At 25.2% G+C, this 22,592-nt stretch overlaps 1 protein-coding gene and 1 long non-coding RNA gene across 3 annotated transcripts in view; one reads left to right on the top strand and one right to left on the bottom strand.

Annotated features, from left to right (window-relative positions):
• LOC112591166 overlaps positions 1 to 15,092 on the top strand; it is a 125,066-nt gene extending 109,974 nt beyond the window's left edge. Inside the window, exon 3 of the long non-coding RNA XR_003114490.1 lies at positions 15,034 to 15,092. This is a non-coding gene — a long non-coding RNA (uncharacterized LOC112591166). The remainder of the gene's footprint in view (positions 1 to 15,033) is intronic.
• LOC112591165 (tensin-3-like) overlaps positions 1 to 22,592 on the bottom strand; it is a 140,359-nt gene that overhangs the window by 105,176 nt on the left and 12,591 nt on the right. For both annotated transcript variants that reach the window (XM_025334881.1, XM_025334880.1), the window contains exon 2: positions 15,013 to 15,096. In XM_025334881.1, coding sequence (XP_025190666.1) covers positions 15,013 to 15,096 — 84 coding nt within the window. The remainder of the gene's footprint in view (positions 1 to 15,012; positions 15,097 to 22,592) is intronic.

The following is a 22,592-nucleotide window of genomic DNA, read 5'->3' as shown; positions in this document are numbered from 1 at the left end:
TTCAGATGATATTTAAGTTAAAATGGTAAAGACTAGATAAAAGTGGGGCTGATGTTCCTGAACATAAAATAAAACTTCCAGAACATAGTATTTCAAATAGTGAATAACACGATTTTGTTACATTTAATGCACATAAACTTTTTACGGCACTTAACATTAAAATCGACTTTTAAGTCAGTTTTAAGAACACACCCAAGCACTTAGAAAAATAATCATAGATAAGGTTTTTCTTACTCCAAAAAAACGACTTTGTAACAAAAATAGATAAAATAAAACAATAAAATTATATTAAATTAATAAAAATATAAATACAATTTTTGTATTGTATTTTTAGTATTTTTAAGTTCTTTGAACGATCTTCTAAAGTTTATTTTTTTTTCATGGTATAATTTTCATTATATTTAGAATATATTAAGAACATGAGATACCTAAAAAAAAAAAAATTAAAATATGTTTATATATTTTTGAATGCCACCTTTATACACATGCTATATACATGGCATCTATATATTTCTGTAGTTTAATTAAAATAATTACAATTAAAAAAAACATCAATGTATAGGTTAAGTATATTATATTTTGTGTTCATTGATTTGAATACTTCATTGACAACACTCATGCGTTATATAATATAAACGTTGTAAGTATGAACATAATATTAAAAAATATATTGATTGTTATACGAGTATAAATGGATTTTTTGTTGAAAAAAAGTATAAATCAAACATCTAACTGTCCTAATCGTGTACGTATATCATACATAACTGCACGAGAGTTTAGCATATTGTATTGTTCATTTTTTGTTCGATTTCAACCAGAAAATATTAATTTTAGACTAAACCGTTTGTAAAATACAACTATTGTATTTATTGAAATCCTGTCTACGATATCATATATTACATAAAAATGAAAAAAATAACCAATTGCAAAATTATGTTTGAACAAACCACACGTTTAAAGTTTATGATATACATCGTTATATTGGTATTTGATAATCAGTAATCGTACAATATTTGTTATTAGTAGGGCACGGATGTTGTTGCATTTATAACTTTTTTCTACTTTTTCAATTAATTAGTTTAAAATGCGTGTAATGTAAGTGCGAACTAAAATCTAAAAGTTGTAAGTGCAATTTTCTGCAATTTTTGGAACGAATCATTTCCATTATTTATAAGTTTTTCATATAATTTCACTTTTTTAATACTTTTTAAACGGTTTTATGAAAATTCTTAAAGGGTTTACCTGAAGATTGACGATAAGTTATTTAGTTTATTTGTACGCTCCACTAACATCAATTGAGGTAAAACAAAGTTTTTTAAGGTATAAAAACTTACTGGCTCCAAATCAAAGGACATTGGATTTTGAAAATTTAAAAAAAATCACTTACGATTCAATGCAACAATATTTTTTAAGTAATTATATTTTATTTATAATTTTTTTACTCATGGATGAGTGATATATAATATATACAATAAGTTAATGAATTAATGATAGATAAAAATAAACGTAAATGTATGAATTATAACAAAACGTTGTTATATTTTAGTAAAATTTTTAATATTTTAAATATAATTTTTGGTGTATTTTAGTGCAATATTGCAATTAATTTTACTAGTTTTTAGTACTACAACATCTGTGCCCTAGTTATTAGGTATACTATTTCCCTATTAAATGGAAAGCGACGATTCGTTTGGTTATTCGGTTATACGTATATTATGTAATTCTAGTAAAAGCTGATCAATGCAAACATAATATAGAATATATCTTTTGACTGTTGGAGTGTACGTACGTTCTGTGTTTGACGACCTTACACCGAAATAATTATGTGGTCTCTAGTATCTACCCTAGTATAATATTGTTAAAATATATTTAACGTCAACTCTATCGAAAAGAAGAGATAAATATTTTCACCTCGATATATCATAGTACAATATAATATGATATATATTATATTAGAACGTATCAATTATTAAATATTATCATGCACGGTATAATTATGACGACCATCGATTGCCCAATTTGACATTGCGCGTTATCATTGTTTTCCAGAAATAAATAACGGGAGATCAAAGGACACTGCAGCAATAAAATGGAAAACAAATCGAAATGTGTTGACAGGGCGGGCTATGAAGGTTTCGAGCTTTTGGGATTCAAATTCGAAGTGGAAGACACGGCATTTTCCATGGTTGCCACTGTCTTGTTCATGGTGCTCTTTTACTTCGGGCTATACATCAGACAATGCAATGAGCTTGGGGTGGAGAGGTTCAATTGATACGCAATTACAGCAGTTTACATCTTATGACATCCAGCCAAGCAGCGCGCGTGATGGTGTAGAAGTGGATGGGAGGAGTTACTATGTTTACTTTCATACATAGTAGTATTTGTGCACTGTTTTTGTGTGCCTGAATATTGTAAAAATATGTGAATTATGTACAAATGTTCCATTTTTTTTTTTTAAATTATAAAAATAAAATTAAAAAATTTTTGCTTGGTCGACGAAAGCAACAGTTGATATTCAAAAAAAAAAAAAAAAAAAAATTAAACATAATGACATTTTGGTGTTTGTAGAAAGGGTAGGCTGTACATAAATTTTGAAAATGATAAAAAAAAATACTCATGTTATTATATGATTTTTAAGTTGATGCCCGGGATGACTGAATATTTTGATTTTATAGTGGAGCTGTCATTATCTTATATGTTTTTATGATATGAACATTACATATTTATATATACAATTAAAATCGGTATGGATTTTAAAACGATTGCAATTATAATATTATGTATCTTGTTAAATACCTATCGTTAACAATAAAGTCTCTGTGGCGGGGTGAGATGGGAGCACACACGTATTATCTATAACATCATACATTATTATATTATATATTTTATAAGTGATATAAAATCGTATTATTGTGTGTATTATACACATACCCATTACGAATGATGTGAAACCGTGAAAGGCATAATATAATGGTATTAGGAATTAAAAATAAATTTTCTAGTTTATGGTTAGACTCGCATATACAACATTTAAGCGAATTCGGTGTTATCGCGCATTAAATAATTGTACCGTGGTAAACATACATCTGATATGAGTATAAAATAGTTCTAATTAAAACACTAAACGTATATGCTGTTGATTGGGCTTATGAAACAAATACCTAATTGTCATGTCATGTTTTTTACATAAATATATACATATTTTTTTCATGTAAAATTTCGTACCCATAAAGAGTACAATGAATATGTAGGTAATCGTAATAATATAAGTTTTATACAATATTTTAATATAATGTTAATAAAAAAATAATTATCAAAAATCCAACACGATTTTGTGTATTGTATACGTGTATTGATTTATTTTATATTGTTGATTGTATTCATTTAATATTATTATACATTTTTTACATATTTATATGTGCATAAAAATATATTTCTGTATTATATGGTCTTTATATGATTTATTATTTTATGATCCTTTGCCGCAGGATAGCTACGCAAGACTCTAAACCTATACGCGGAATAATTAAACGATGAAGACTGTGAATAATATAATATTATACCTATATACATATGTGATGGTATTGAATGATATAATTAAAAGGAAATCGTATAAACGATAATATTCTACTTCAAATGTATATACCTATATGATATATATATATATAGAGAGAGATATAGAGATATTATTTTATATATCTTTGATAAATATATTCAGTTTCTTCTTTAATATATTTTGTTTCATCCCCAGAATTGTGTAGTATATAGTACATATATATTATATATGTTTGTGAATTTTCATCTGCGTAACATAAATGTTAGTTGATATATAAATCTAATTTTATGTAAACGATTAATTTAAATTTAAATATTTATTAATTATCTATAGTATTATATACTCATAACTATAATCATATATTATATTGTCATTATTATAATGAATAAAGTAGAAATTCGTATAAACTTTTTAAACCTGTAAAGTGTACGCTTAGATTGTGAACTTTTTTACGCCGACTTAGAGAGAAGATGTAAAAAATATTTACAATTCAATTCAGAGGGAAGTTGTTGTAAAACCAAATATTTTATAACAAATTCCTAAAACGAGCTTGTGGGCAATAAGAACAATTTTTATAAATTTATTGTAATAAATTTATGTTACTATTTCTTTTGAACTATTACCGTTTGAAAATAGTGACTTGGAATATATTTAATTTTCAGTAAATATTGAAAAAAAATGTATATTATATTCATATAAATTATTTAAATCTTTTATGTGGAAATCGTTTTTGAAATTAAATTTCATATCTATTCATTCGTGTTACTCATCGAAAACTATAGTACGATAAAAATGATATTATTAAAAACGTAGTTAAGAAAATACTTCATTTCATTTTTAAGAAATTAATTTTATTTAGTATATAAGTTCATATTTGAAAGTAGTAGACTTTAAGTGTATACATTTATTGTTGTGTCTTCTTATGTTACTAAAACCCAAGTTTATCTATAGCTGCATATTAATTGCGTCTCATTTTGAGGTCCTTACTACGTAACTAGGCTATGTAATCATTATCGATGTTATCCTATCACTTAACTCAATATTCAATATAAATTAATAGTTACTATTGAAACCAAAACACATTTCCAAAATTAAAAATGTTTTAAAAATATTATATAATCAATGTATTTTTCAGTAAAGTAGGGATAAGCTATTATTGTCATGAACTACTCAACCATGGGTTGATAATTAAATTGTATTGAGCTTCAGATAATTTGAAAAACAATTGTTGAGGGCCAGAAAAAACTTTAATTCTACTTTATACTTATTATGTTATCGTGATTATAGTTATAAATAGTGACAAATTATTTACGCTATTGTAATTTCCAAATACATCATAATAATAAATTAAATAGGTATCTATTATGTACGTAAAACCAGCGTTAAAATTGTTTTGGCAGTCCGCTTATTTCCTCTCCACGGGCTGGATTTGACCCGCAGGCAACCTATTGCCAAACCCTGTTATAGAGTGTAGTTAAGCAAGAAAAAATATTATTTTTCATCGATAATTTTCATCTGAACAATCATAAGTGGTTTAATAATATTTTGTTATGTTCTTTCTTTACTCACTGTTCACCCTTCGGAAAATATTGATTTTTACTTACAATCGTTTGTGTACATGCGTAATTAAATCTTGAATATACAATTATACAGATATTTATGGGAGTGAATGACCTCAAAAACAAATACATAATTATATTCAGTAATTCTGGAAGTTTTCGGATCATCAATTAAGTCTCATTTATCGAGCTTCTTTGAAAGTTTATTGAAATTTTGTCGGACGCAATGCCTGTACGCTGTCGTCAAGTCGTTGAAAATAAAAATAAAAACGGTAAGCTAGTATCTAAAATTTGTAGAGAACATAGATGATGGTTAATAGTTTGAAAAATAAAATGTTATATATTATAGTAAAATATTATCTATAAAGCCTACAACTACAAATGACAATCTTCACAATGCGCGTTGTAATCAGGGTTAAAAACGCTGGTTGATTATTTTATATTTATACATATACTTTATATTATTATAGCATTCGTAGCATGTAAGTATGTACAATATGCTATAATTATTTCACATTGACTAAAAATTCAATTTAGTTGACTGTTAGAGTATAAGATTGATTGGTTTTTGAAATTCTGATGATAACGTGATAAGATAATATATGTGTAATTGTTTTTAAAAAATATGGGTCATACGAATGGATGCATAATCCATATAAGTTTATAATTTATTAATATCTTTAGCGGGAAGTAAAGAATAGCAATATGCATACCAAGTAAATTTGTAAAACTACCGACGACGTCAGCATAAATATTGTAAAACACATTTTTATGGCAAAACTTGGAAATAAAACGGAAGCTAAGCGTCAGGAACTTTTTATATTTTGATATAACATTTCGAGCAGTCTTGGTAAATGAAAATAACATTCGGTTTAAATATAACGAAGTTCTTGTCGGAAATGCAATACCTAATGAACTATTCTTCTTTATTTTTAAAACATGACTCTCATTAGAAAATAATACTAATTTTTATAATCAAAATAATAGTACAGTAAAACCCTGTGTAATATGGAACCTGAATAACGTGGAAACCTGACTTTTATGGAAAAATGTTACGGTCCCGGCGAACCTAATGTAGTTTTAAATACATCGTTCCCTGAATAAAATGGAACCTGTTTAACGTGAAAATGGAAACAATATTTTGTCATGAACCTGTATATCATGGAAATATGTACATGTACTATTTTAAAATTATCAGTCAATGAATATAATCTATAACAATTATATAGATTATTTCGTTGCAATAAGTTTATTTTATCGATAAGTGTCGTAGTAGTGTTCTGACGTAGACTGCGTATAGACGTATATTCAATATGACGTCCAAAAATAAATGTTTAACACTAAATGAAAAAATTAACTAATTGAGTCAAGTGAAAAAGATAAATTAACAGTAAAACAAATTTGTGAACTTTTCAAATTTTTCAAATTTTTTTTTTACAACCTGTATTAAATGGAAAACCTGTCTAAAATAGAAAAAATATCCGGTCCCAACGGTTTCCATATTACACAGGTTTTACTGTATATAACATTAAAAAAAAATTCAATTAAATGTTTATAAAATACTTCGGCTACTTGCACATTTTGTCTTGGTCTATGTTTATTATAATATGTACATTGTAAATATAGTAAAGTTAAAAAAATTCTATGCGTAATAAGTGAAATAAATTAGATATATATTTAAATTTCAAATATATACTTTTATTTTGTGTAAAAATAAAAATTATAAGATTCTTCTTTACAAATATTATTATAATCTACTAATTTTTAATACATTATTAAGGTAATGGAAGTATGATAATAGGACATATAATTTGTTTAATTTATAGTGCTCGGGGAAGATCGATCGATCGAATTTCAATCAACTTTTGATAAGAAACTATAAAGTATTTAATATCTGAAATTTTAAAAGAATATAAAAATATAAATAATTTCTTGAACGAAAAAAAATTAATAAACAGTTAAAGTGGTTTATTTGAAAAGAGGTACAACAATTATTTTAACTAATCGATGGGTAATAGTTAACAACGTCTAATTGAAGTCTTAATATTTTATAATTATACTCATTAAATATATTTGCCAATTTTTTGATAATCTTAAGTTCTAAGTGTCATATAGATGAAAAAATAAATAAATATTCTCATAAATTGAAAATTAAAATATAACATTGTATTCATAATTTAATAATACATTTAATGTATATTGTAATAATATGAAACAATATTAATATGCTATGTAAACGGACTACATTACTAGAGTGTACGTGAAAAGCCTAACTAAAACGCCGTGTGATTATAATATTAGTACCGAAATAATACATTATTTTAAACAATACATTATTGTATTATTGATTTAAAAATATAATTATCGAACAGAACACGTAGTAGCCTTAGAATAAATGATGTATGACGGAATAAAGGTGAACGTTGCTTACTAATCCTCAGTTTGGTGCAATACAATTTTTTGATATTAAAATGTATTTACGTAATAATTGTATACAATTACATAAGTATAACATGATTACTGCATTTATATATGTGTATATATTAATTTTGTTTATTATGTATAATTCGTCGATAAAGTGATCAAGTTAAATAAATAATGTCCATTTTTCATTAGAAAATAAATTACATTGATATAGACCATTAATATTGCTTCTCTCTCGCTGTCTATATTCGTTAGTACACTGTCTGTTTGAATTTTACTATTGAAAAACATATAATTGCTTGTATAACATAAATTTCAAATACATTTAGAATATTTTATGGTAGAAAATGTTCAGTTAAAATAAGTAATGAAATAGGTGCCCCCCGTATCATAATTATTTTATATATTTTATAAAATAAAAATGTATACATATTAACTTATAATTTAACGTTTAATATGAGTACCTATAACTAGCACGAATCATTACATTAGATTACTGCGTGTATCACATGTTATACATTATACATTTTCATTATATATGTTATACGTATAATCAAAGTATAAGCCTTTGGATTATAATAAGATGACGAGGTATCAGAGGCAGGTTTATCATGAAAAACAGATTCTATGAAATACAACCTTTTTTTCCTCTCCGAGGTAAATATTATTTTTTATTTAGTTTTCATGTCAAATGTTTTGCACAATGATAAAAAGTTTTTTGTATCCTACATAGTTTAAGTAATACACTAGCTTGTTCGAATTCACTTTGTAATTAGACAGCAACGTTATAATTTTTGTTGGTTACATTTGAATTTAAAACGTTATCAATAAAATATATACAAGTAGAAGAATCGATTACCAACATATTATCACGTCGTTATAACATTATAAAATATTCAACAATAAATATTGATAAGTATTTTCCTGTTACGTTATAATTTGTTGTACCTATCTAAATAAAAATGTAAAAACTAAAACATGACAACATTTTATTGTTTCTTGGTTTTTGCAACATGTAAAATTTACATTGTAAATTTATAGAGTTCAAAAGTCAGTATTTAGTTGAATTGGTAAATTATTTATTATTTTATAAATTTATTTTCTATTTAATGATTATAAGTATGTATAAATAATTTTTAGTTTATAATACAGGAGTATCATAATATATGATGTCATTTAACACTCCAATTGAATAAAAATGTTTTGTTAAATTTTGTATTACGGCAAATCACAGATAAAAAAAGATAATATATTGTATTGGTTTGAAAAACACATACCTTTATAGCTCTTATATGTGGTTAGAATAGTAAGATATATTAGGTAAGAATACGAAGCAATTGGTTGATATCTCCTGATAAATAAGTACCAACATCGTTGTTTATTATACAGATGAAAAATATTGATACGATGAATATATTATATTAACGTTGAATAATCACATGATACAACTTTTTATTTATATTTTTAATATATATATTAAACACTGTTTCTTATATTTATATGAAGTAAATTAATATTCAAAATCCATTTTTGTTATACATGATTAATAATCAATTATTTAAAATTTAATAATATTGTTTGTCACTAATTTAGTACAGAAATCAACTATAAATCTAGTAATGACGTTAAAAAGACTATACATCTCTCTTCACTGGCACAAAAAAGCAAAATAAAATATGTTGATTTCGAAGAATATTAAATTATTCTATCATTGCTGTGTATTAAATTAATAATTTACGAGCTTAATGAAAATTAGCGTGGTATTAATATAATATATGCATGTATTATGAAACTTAATGTTTTTGTTTTTAGAAAAACTAGATGCAGTTATTAAACTATACACAAATATCTTATAAATAAGCTTAAAAAATTACGACTTATCTAATAGAATAGTATGTATATAAATATAACTAATTTATTTAAAATATTTCTTATTAAGTTATGGTAGTAATTAATAAAATTGTAACGATGATCTAATACACATTGATGTCGACGAATTATAAAGAATAATTGGTAATTATTAATGACTGTACTACAAAATTCATTTCTTGATTTTTAGCTCATAAATGTATCTAAAAGGTATTTACTAATGCTAGATGATTTGATAGTTAATCAAAATTCCTAATATTGTAATTTGTGCATGATATATTCATAACAACAGTTTATTGAATAAGTTAGTAAAAAGTTTGCTTTATTTTCCATTACAAATAATATAATACTTTTGGTGTTATAAATAATATTATGTTTTGTACATACCAGATTTTCGTTACATGACTAATTAAACATTGTTAGGTTATCGTGTTTATATTGTGAACTGTTTACTATTTTTTAATCATACTTAACATAATTACAAAAAAAAAAATATCAATTAATCGTAATAAGTAAATATGTTAGAATAGATTACCTAATACCGACTGATAATTATTATTTGTGGTATTAAAATAGGCGAATAATATAATGTGCATGAAGATGGTTCCAAATTAATCCAATTAATTTGAAAAATATTTCAATATTTTGCAAGTTAATTTTATTATAAATTGATTTTTAGAATTTGAAAAAATATTTTTTAAATTTTATAAGTTAATGGGAGGCATAATTCACAAAGTCCCTCTACTTTGTTTGAATAATTCGAAAAATATACTACTATTTTGTAAATTTATTGCAAAGATATTACAAATTTGTTTTTAGTATTCAACGTTATAGGCCAACTATTCACGGACATATTAGTGTGTATTAAGTTATTGTATTAAAATTGAATTACATTTTAGGTCACAATTTATCTTTAAGACACATTTAATATTTATTAAACACTCAAACGTTTAAATTGTACATAAAATATTATCTGTTAGTATTATGATGTTAGACAATATTGTTTGAAACTATTTTTATATCGTATCCTTGTGATCATATTTTAGATTTGAAAATTGCTAAACACATAATACGCATAATTATTGGTCGTTATATAACAATATATGAACTATATAGTGCGGATGGACATGTTTTTTATTATATGAATATCTATACCAATTAAGTAGTAAAATGCTAAATTTTTACTGTACATAATAAAATGTATATTATTAGATTTTTAAAGCAAGATTCGTGAGTAAAGAAATAATAATTTTGTAGAGTTTTATAATATTCAAGATAAGTACCTATATTATTTACTAATATCTTCTTTATTTTATTTTGTATACTAAACAAAAAAAAAACTACTCTTGAAAATATGACATTAATTTTATTATACTTATTATTTCTTAAGTGTCCTTTTTACTCTTTTTAATGACCACTTCTATTTTCCCATTTATTAATATCAATCTTAGGTACTTACTTGTATATGCCCCAAACATCCTTTTTCTATAAATATTATTAATTTAAATTATGTTTAATTAGTTTGGCTAATTCTATGTGGAATAATTTCTTAGTTTTTTTTCATACAGACTTTATATTTTAATAAATTATTTTTCTAAATGCTTTGGTTTTTTGATAGAAATACATTTATTAACAATAATTGTAAGAAATTAGGAAGTCATATGTTATATTATTTCACGTCGAGCGTTACTGCTGGGTAGCTACTCAACTCACGCATTCATAATCATTGTATAAATTCAGCTTATATACTTATTGTAACTATTATTACAGATTGTATATACTTTATTAAATGTTAAAAAAATATATATTATTTCAACTTATAGAAAATATTATGATATTTACAAAACTATTTTTTTTCAATTAAGGTAAAAGAGTTTTAAATATCGCAATCACTATTTACTGATTTAATTATATTTTCAACTTATATAGTCCACGGATCGCAATAGTCATTGCGATCGAACAAAAATTTAATTTAGTAGTCAATAAAATTTTAAATTTCAATTATATTGTAACTAGTTAACTAAATTTAAAACGTGAATACATAGATAAGTGTATACCTACAATGTATAATATGACGTGTCGTTTAAAGGAAATATTTTTATGGTACAGATTCTACAGTAAAGGCTTATAAAAAACTATTCAAACGCCGTAAATGAAGATTTTTTTTGAATATACATAATTAAAATATTTTAATTATTTAGTTTTTATTTTTATGTGGGATTTTTGGTTAAAATAGCTTTTAAAATTTTTAAAACGGCTATTAATTGTTATTGTATATTATGAAGTGCGTACAAGTGATAAATGAAAATAACCGTTATTCAACTATTTTTTAATGTTCACGATGTGTTTAATGAGATAACCTCTCTAATTCCAGCAACCATAAATACGAGAGTCAAAATAAAAAATATCTGCGCTGTTAAAACTCGATGTGTAATCAGAGATATTTTAACATTGTACCAAATGTAGGCTGCAACTGATATAGAATTACTTTGGTTAAATATTTTTACATTAAAATACACATATTATTATAATAACGTCGACCGATAACCTATCCATGCGAATAAACGCATTAAAAACGCGTACGCGACTTGGATAGTAGATACTTAGGTACAAAAAATATAATGTGTGCATGTAATTTACACAAATCACGTTTGCCGATACGGTCATGGTAATAATATAAGTATAATATAATAGACGTATTTTACACGTGGAGAAGAATTCTATCGTTTTTGGTGAAAAAACCACAATAATATTTATTATTTTGTTACCGGATATCTCGCTTGCAAAGTCAGCATATCAAGATAATGAATTCCTCGACGTCTTTACGGCGATCGACTGCAGAGATAAGGTTGCGGTCACCAACAATCGCTAGCATATTATAAAATTCACTAAGTTAAGAAAATTTTACAAAGAGTGAACGAGAATCGAGAATATGATTTATATTTTCGTCAAAATTTAATAATAATATGATATTACTTACACACAGTATATACAATTACATTCAATATTACTAATTAGTATACTTACGAATTCGACTTGAAATTTACTGTGTGTGGTTTTAGTGAACTACGTAGCACAGTGGTCTGCGAGAGAATACGATAAAATATATTCTTCATATTTCGAAACATATAAGTATACAATGTATGAAGTAAGTATCCTCTTCGGCGTATTAGTTTTTCAAGATCATTATCAGGATATTTTTTTGCACACTCTTTATTCGCTCTTGTAATTTCGATTACCAATTGCAAATCCTACATCAACCCCTCACAATATTATATTATTTCATTAGTATTATTCATTTTTTTAGTTAAAATATTATTGCATCAACATTTGTGCCGTTCTCTAAATTCTAATGCTTTCCATGTTTATATATATTTATATGTCTCTACTTGTATTATGTTTACCTAATAGACTAAATGATACGGTGGTAATAAAAATGTATTACGTTTTGTTATTATCGGTAGATCACATTCTATAAAGTCGTCACCATAACGTGAATAAAATAAAAATAAGTTGCACTGAAACTTCAAAGAGCATTAAAGTGGCTAAAAAAAAAAAATTGTATTCATCAAAAAAAAAAGTTTTATATAAAAAAAACCTAAACCCAGTTATAAGAATTGTTATTTTGCCTTTTTTTTTTTATTAACAGACAATGTAAGTATTATAGGCATACTCAAAAACCTTACCATTTCAATATTATAAAATGCAATATTATTTCTCTATAGGTAGCTACTATCAAAAAGTTATTACTTTATTTGTAATACGAGTACTTTTTTCATGCATCTCAAATCTTAATATTGTGTTCTACAGTCATTTTTATTTTTTACGTTCAACGTTTAGTAAAAACGAACCAAAATGACCATTGAAATACGACGTCAGAAATGACCCAGAATAAACGTAATTGCATTACTGCTTGAATTGATCGAATACAAGTCAAATAATTAGTATTATAATAGATACGATTTAAAAATATAAAGCATATGTGTAGGAGCAGATTTTTCTTCTTCTGCTATAAATGAATATTATAAAATAATATAGTCACATGGAGACAATAGGTACTCGACCATGATGTACCGGGAATACATTTAAGTGCTTTATTTCATGTGTACATACGTATCGAACACCTTTGTCCAAAATTGTTATAATTCCAAACGTCACATAAGTTTAATATAATTTTGTTTCCTGCGGTAAACACAGTTTTGTAAGATAATATTTGAGTTGAGTTGGTGCAAATTCCGATCAACTCATGTATTCAATGTTTGTAAGGAGAATTTCAATAAATACAAGCATACACGTTTGATAAACAAATATCATTGTGAACACATCGAGCCTCAGTATGTGTGATATAATGATATTATTATACTATAAGTCCCTACTACCATTGATTAAATATATTTTCAATGCTACTACCTGCTATAAAGTGCAAATGTCTGACAATCTTCACTGGTATTTATTTTATTTTCAGGTTCATTTATTCTTGAAACTCATCATACTCACGTCCATTGATAACTATTAAACATACATTTTTTTGACTGATCGATCAATTTATTTTCAAATGCTACACGTAAAAATGCAGGAAAATTTTATAAATTAGATGAGAATATTTTACGTGTTAGCGATTTATCATTTATATTATTATAACTAGGCGTTTTTTGTATAGGTTTGGGTGTATTATTACAATTTCATAATTTTAAAAAAATTACTAGTAGAAATATGATAAATAAAAAAATATTTATTTATCGGTGTTTGATAGCGATAACGGCTGGCATGAAATGTAGTCAAAATATAATTAATATTACTATATAATATAATTAATTTTTGGTAGATAAGTATAGTTAGTATTTTTTTCTGTAATATATCTTGAAGCCTTTTTATCAATTAAAAAACAAAAAATACAACTATCTATCTAAACAAAGTTTGGAGACCCGTTTAGACAAAATAATATTTATTCTTAGATCAGAAGATCAGAATGTTCTTAATTATAGTCTCATTTACTTTTTTAACACTTAACCACTAGTAATTTATATTGGATCAGATGGTTCCTTGTTAAAAGATAGAAGTATGTAATTCCGCATATTTTGATACATACATAATATTTATATACACACGTGTATTCAGATCATAGTTTTGAAAATGGGAGTGTTATATTCGAATAAACCGACTTTATAGTCGAGTAAACCCATTAATGGTATCAAACGGTAGTATAGAAATGCTAATTTATAAAGATGACATCTTTACCAATATCCGAAATCTGAGAGATTAATGCATTTTTATGATCCAATTTGGAACATTTTGGAACGGGATGTTTTGATTTTTAGATTATGTTTTATGTATACCACCTGGAATACCTACTTTAGTGTATAGTATCAATGGAATATACCAAAATATTTTATTTGTTACTATTGCAAATTGCAATACAATAATAATTTTGTTCGTCGTTTGTGTTCTACTGCACGTCTGCACTTACGTTTATACACCAATTATCGTACATAAGTACATTCATATGCATAAGTAATAAAGAAAACATTGTGGATGGTGATTGATAGTACTAAATATTTAACGTATAATAATTGTGATACTATATTATATTATTATAATTTATACCTTTCTGTGTTTGGCCATTAGATTTCTGACGAATTCGACTCGTGCCATCTGATCGTGACAGTTGACCGCTACGGATCCGGTGTACTGTAACAGAAAAAAAAGGAAAAAAACCAATAATAAAAACGATATAGTAATATATTTTATTACTTAAACGCATACACGACGACAAAACTCGTGCGCGCATTATTACGCCGGTAGATACGTAAGTATCACACACGTACCGATATTATACTATACGTACGCAATACATACCTACATATTATTATTATTATTATTATTACACACAATATACTGTAATGTACGAGGCGCGCAAGACATTCCCTACAACGGTCGCCACTTATGAGCTCGCGCGTATAATAATAATGATAATAATATATAAAGTGTATAATATTACGTTATTGTGTGCCGGATTATACCTATATATAAACGATGACGGGTATTGTAATATATTGTTTTAGATATATATGTATATTATACACTCAGCTCGTTTGGTTTTCTCGTATTACACGTTTTTGTTTTTTTATTCCGGTATATTATGTATATATATATATATATATTATCGTTTGTGTTTACACGATCGTATCGTCGCGACATCACTTATAATTGTACAGAGATCATATTATTATATATTATATAACAACCGGGATGGGATTTTAAGTCCATTAAAAAAAAAAAACATTTTTTTTTTCCGCGAGATGTGTTCAGTTTACAGACTACGACGTTTTAATTTAAAAAGTAAATTCGATGATACAACAATAACAATAGATAATGATAAAATGGTTCATTGTGCTGCATCGCGTTTATGATATAATATCATAATATGCATATTGGTTGTATCTATAGGTATGTACTCGTATATTATTACATGATTGATAATGCCATATTGGATTGTAATGACTGTTTCGACATTGATTGGTTGACGACGACATAATAGGATATCAATGATATCATTAATTTAGTATTTAACTAGGAGTAACTAGAGAACAATTTATTTTAATAGAATATTTTCAAAAGTTGTCGAATTGATTCTCGTTTGAACAATTTTTTTTCTGTTTGAAATTAGATATTTTAAAAAATTGGTTTAAGTTCAAATTGAAGATAAATTGAAGATTCTCTCTCTATTATATTGATAATTGACACATCTCACTCACTTCAAAGGTGTTAACACAAATCAGTAGACAGTAATAGTAAACATTAAATAAAATACTTTTAATAACACTTTTAATATTTAATGCAGTAGATAAACTTTTTAATTTTAATAATTTTTTATGATTTTAATGATTTTTGAAAATTTTCATAAAAAATTCAATACTATAAATACTAAATATTTACAATCAATTGATTCTATAAACTTATTAGTTTAGAGGCATTCTTTCGAAAATAAAGCTCTAAATAAATTATACATCTATATTAAAGTTTAAAATTAGAATTATTTTTGTTCTGGATTTGGTAATTTTCCATGAGCGAAAAATCGTATCTATTAAACAATAATTGTTTGCTAAAGTAGTTATGCCATCTACATCAAAAGCGATTTATTCCGACCTTCCATCAAGTGTAACGCATAGTATTATGACTAGATCGCGCAAGGTTTACGTCCACTATAGCTTATGTTTAGCACGGAATGTATCGTAAATTCGTAAACTTACAAGAAACATGTGTCCAAATGGTACTTCAATCGTTTGGTGTAACACTATAGTAATTTAGTGCATGCGAATGTATGATTGGTTTATCATCGTCACGTGATTAACTCAGAACAATTAAGATAAATATAATATAGACATATTATAATATATAGGTTTTGGCGTATTTTTTTTTTATTTATGCCTTCGTTTTAAACCTCACAACGGATTCACTGCTTATTGTTTTCAATAACAATAAAAAGAATCAAGCTAATCAATACGGCCATACATATTTTTTATGCATACTGGATTATTGTTGACAGCGGTTTATATTATACTAACAGTATATACGAATATACGAGTTTTTTAATCAAATAAAAGGCGCAATTTCGGTGTAATAGTTGTTATTGTTAACGAATAACGCAAACGAACGATCAGACTATCAAATAAAAACATATTCATCAATAAAAAAAATACTACCTTGAATAAATCTACAAACTACTGAAATGGTATACAATTTCAATAGATATCAACGAGAAAAACTAATCATTTGACTGTTGAAAATCGTAAATAGTTTACGAGTATTTGATATAAGCATAAAGCTAGTCAAAGACTTAAACTAATATACTGCAAAAGAAAAATTTCAAAGCAATCTTTTTTACAAGAGAGTTATCTTTAACGCACTATTTTTCAAAGATCTGCATCGTATGATATTAAAGTTTATGTAACACATTCAAATCTATAAATGGCATTACGAGGATATCTAAGTAACATTATTCAAAATTGATTTATTATGCGAGGCAATTTTTTCATGTTAATTTGATGTTATAGTTGAATAAAAAACGAAGTTTGTAACTTTTAACAAATAATCTTTTACATTTCATTTAAGTCATTTGTATTAAGTTTTAATTTATACTTTTGTGCTTTTAAATTAAATAATTCAACTTACAGTTAATTAAATTTCATATAAATGAATGATAAATAAACATTTAAAATATTTATAACTAACAATATTATAATGAAAAATAATAGTGTTAAAACTTATTATACTAACACACGTCTTTTTTTGATTTTAACCACATTAATTAAATCTATATATATATATTTTAATATTTATATAGATTATAATAATTATAAAATATAAATAAAAACGTGTAAGTAAATGAAATATTTATATTATAATAATTATTATCATGATTAACTTTCAAAATTCATCATTGTTTATATTAGAGCACAATAAAATTTAGTTTGCTTATTTTTCGTGTATAAAGCATTCTAATTATTGTTCTTAAATATGTAGGAGTAGGTTAACTCGTTAATTATTTTTTAATGCTAAGCTTATACGAAAAATAATGTTTTAATATTATAAAACATATGAAAAAATATAAAAAACTATATAAAATAATTTTTTAACCTTTTTTTGTTTTTTGTATTTTACAAAGATATTTTATACGATAGTACTGTAGCGAAGACATTGACTAGTTTAACCTTACACTTCAGTCTTAATAGATAATATTTTCCACATGTTATTTGTTATTCGCCACGTCAAATCACCTGTGTAGAAATATTTGAAAATCATTGGTTTGTGTGCAATGTTTTTTTTTTTCAAACAACGATTTAGAGCACAACATTATTAACCCGATCGAAATAATTTCAGGCGGTATATCTAAAAACGGGTTTAAACCGTTGTCTTTTTTTTCGTTTGGATAGGATTTCGTATTGTTTTGTATTTTAAATAATATATTACAATACGACACAACTGCAATAATTATGACGTACAGTATGGCTGTGGAGTGCATGGCACGGATAACGTTGTATACACGTATAGTATACTATACATACCTGATAATACACAATGTAATGACATACTGATCGTTTGATATTTTGATCATTGGTCAATGATTACTGATTAGTGATTACACATAAAAGGGTTTTAAGTAAATCTCATTTCATGATTTTACTGATCATTACGCAAAATCGTCTAACCTAACTATTTATGTCGTATTTATTTCAGTATTTTAATTAAATAATTAAAAATTTATATTTTCATTTTTTATTATGTTATAGGTGATTCTGCACATCCGTGGCATGCCGTTTGACGTGACAAATTAAATACCCATGGATTTACCCCATTTGAAAATCCGTTAAATGTAAACTTCATATACTTTAAGTTGTTTTGATCAAGTATAAAATTATATAATTAATACTAATAAATATTAAACACGTATAAATTAAAATATTATTCATACGTATATCACAAGCAATTAGAGTTGAGATGTTCGGAAATGTACGTAAATATTTGTGGTCAATTCCCCACAATAATAATTAAGATCTTTTTTCATTTAGCTTGTGATATATATTTATATGTTACATGCTATTTCAAATTATTATCTACTAAAAATAATTTTACATACGTCGTGAGAAACTGATTTGTGAATAATAAAAAAAAAATAAATATTTTCGCAGAAAACGGCATAGTCGCCGGATAGATTTTTTTGTTTGGGTTGTCTATCAGCCATTTATAGTGCGTGTTATCCGTTTACATAATGATATAATAACTTGATATACGAAAATATATTTTATTATTTTCCGTTATCGTCTACATTACCATCACATGCGACGAATCGGACACATTGCAAAAAGTCTTAGCCAACCGTCATTGATCATGACCAATGACCATTGTTATATTATTGTGTCTATATTTTTTCTTATCAATTAATTTGTTTTTACATTAATCGTAATTTCTGTTTTAAAATTTGTGTCAAAACAACAGAGCAAGAATGTAAATAGGTTTAATAAATAAAGATAAAAAATATCATATTCTATAATAATTTACATATAATTAAACACTACATTTACTATACATTAGTACATTACTTTATTAACTATTACTATTATAGAGTATATTTTCTAAGTCTCTACCAATTTTGAGCTGTGAATAATAGTTTGAATGGATGGAAAAAAATTAAAAAAATATTTTTACATGAAATTTATTTTTAAATAATTGTATGAAAAATTTAAAAGTTACTCGAAAAATCTAATAAATACAAAACGCAGGTTCAAAATCTTTCCTATAGACTGTGCTATACAGTTAATCAATATAGGTTTTATATTACGTACTATGCTCATATTCTATCTATTATGATTTTATTATATTGTTATTTTGTTTTAGTTATTCAGACATGCAGATTGAGTAACCATTGAAGTAAATAGTAATAAATAAGGTGCTCTAGCTTATAATACATGCGACTAATATTTTGAAGAAAAAAATGTTTTATGATTTCTCAAAATGGTATAATTCATTATTTAAATGCAAGCAAACCATTGATTAAATATACCAATATATATTTAATCAATGAGTAAACACTAAAACAAATTATGTACTTTTATGTGGTTGAAGATATTTTTAGAGCGTTAAGCCAATTTGGTTTTGTGATACTTTATTACTCGTCGTACCAGTACCTAATGCTTAGATAAAAATCAAATACAATTTGATTTTTGGTGGTCCGTTATTTTGGCATAATATAGGTATCTCGAGTATTGGTATTACTTATTACACATTTCTTTCTAAATAAAATGGAAACCACTACAGAAGGCATGTTTTGTTGTTGTTGTTGTTTGCTCGACGATTAATTGATTAAAACAATACCACGGACGACAGACGGCAGTATACGTACGAATGTGTAACGAATATACCTATGGGCTATGTGTTATTTATTATTATAATTTACATTACACAGAGTAATAGCAAAATACAGATATTATGTCATTATAATATGTTGTTTTACCGCTAGCCACTAGGAGACCCTCAATAGGGGAGCCAATAGTTTTCTATTTTTCAAACGCTATCAATTATTTAATTATCAGTTTAAATCTTGCGTTTAATTGTAAAGTGTTTTATTATAATAAAACTACCGATATTTTAATACTATTATGAATTAAACTATTATCAATGATACAAATATGTCTTCTAGTAGAATTGTTTCCGATCAATGTCAAAACGAGGATGTGATAAATCTATATTTTCTATGTCGACAAAAACAAATTTTAGCATTCATGTTTATATTTGTATAGTGTTAAAATAAAAATAAAAATATTTTATTATTGTATTATAAAGATACTAGTAGTTATAATGTGTGTTCAGCATTGCAAATTGCATTGTAAATATATATTTAAATAGTTTATAATATATTTCAATAATGCATAGGGCTGGTAGGTATATACATTTTTCATTACTGAGTCCAAATTAGTAGAATATGTCAATGATTGTATGTACTACATGCTTGGCATGTATATTCCTTAGTGAATTGAAAATAGCCTATACTTAAAATTTGAAATTTAATATTTTAAATAACTTTGATGAATTATATGGGTTATAGTTGGCTCCTTATTTCCAACACATGTTGAATAAGCTTACATGAGATAGATTAATCAATTCTATAACTAATTTAATTTTTATCTTAATATATTATGTTTTGTTTTTGATAAAAAAAAAGTTATAGTTTTACGAAAAAAAAAATGACGCAGTAAATGTTTGATGATAAAAATCATCACCGATATAATTATTGGTTCTCATTTTCTATTCTTTTATAAAAAACAAAAAGTACTTTGTTTTTTTTTTTTATGTATATTCTCAAATAAATATTTTATTTGTTTTGTTTCAAATAAAATACATTTAGAAACAATATTATAATGCAGAAAAAAATGTATTATTGTTTTTGTATAATAGGCGCATCCATGAACTAAAGGCTACGGACAATGTCATTTGGTATTTAACCACCATTGCGTTTACATTGTATTATTAGTTGGTACTTGATTCAGTAATGTGTATAAAAATTAGGGTCTTTATAATATTATAATGTCACGAGTGCCGTAGCTGTATTTATAAGTATGTAGTATGATAAGTCCAAACTAAACCACGATTTTTTTCTTTACCTATCTAAATATTATAAACACTTAATGACGATATAGGTATAATGTATACTAAATACTAACTACGTATATTATAAAAAATATGTATAGTATAGCGTACGCCATACTTACTAGATTTGAAAAAATAAAATAGAATTTACAATTTTTTTTCCATTCGCTCTAGATGCCCACGTGGTAAGCATGCACATTATTAATAAAAACGAGTTTTTTTTCGCGTACTGACCAACGAAAAAAAATCATTCGGAACCTGAACTGTTTATTATATTATGCACATACGTATAATATTTAAAAATAATTAATCTGTTACCAAACTCCCATAAATTTTTCACGTATAAATAAAATATTAATTAATAATACTTATAATATTAAACATACCTCATAAACACATCGTATTCATACATTATACATGAATAACATAACTTTATAGATAAGTAGGTACTAGCAACTAGGTAACATGTATATTTTACTATTAGTTAACATGTATGTATTGTATGTATTATAATAATTCAGTTTCGGGATTTAAATAAGCTGTTTTATAGTTACAATTATTATTATTAAAATAATTCAAACAGAAATAATATTTTAAGAAATCAACTTGTTTCTTGAAAAAAAAAAAAAAACAACTACATATTATAACTTTTTTACTCCGATGAAATGTTTTCAATAGAGGTTTCTTCAATCCGTTATTCCTGTGCTGTTCATTAGAATAACAATTAAGCCCATTTTGATATTAAACCAAATTTGAAAAATGATTTAAAAAAAAAAAATTATACCTGGATATAAACTATTATAAAATTGTTAAAAGTTTATATTTGATTGCACCAATAATGTCATCTTTGATACATTTTATATTTTACAACATCTTTCAGATACATGCTTTCTAGTGAGCTTTTATATTTATAAATCATAACAAATTTTAATTAACTATTTTTTTCCAAGTAATCACTCTAAACATTCATGGCAGTTGCTTTGGCAATAATAATAATAAAAAAAAAAATTTACATTTACGTAACAATATCTAGGTTGTTT

The sequence above is a fragment of the Melanaphis sacchari genome, unplaced genomic scaffold (assembly GCF_002803265.2).
Source record: "Melanaphis sacchari strain LSU unplaced genomic scaffold, SCAv2.0 Contig12_pilon_pilon, whole genome shotgun sequence".
NCBI lineage: Eukaryota > Metazoa > Arthropoda > Insecta > Hemiptera > Aphididae > Melanaphis > Melanaphis sacchari.
Note: the sequence above shows the minus strand (reverse complement) of the source record. Positions and strands in the feature narration are given on the sequence as shown.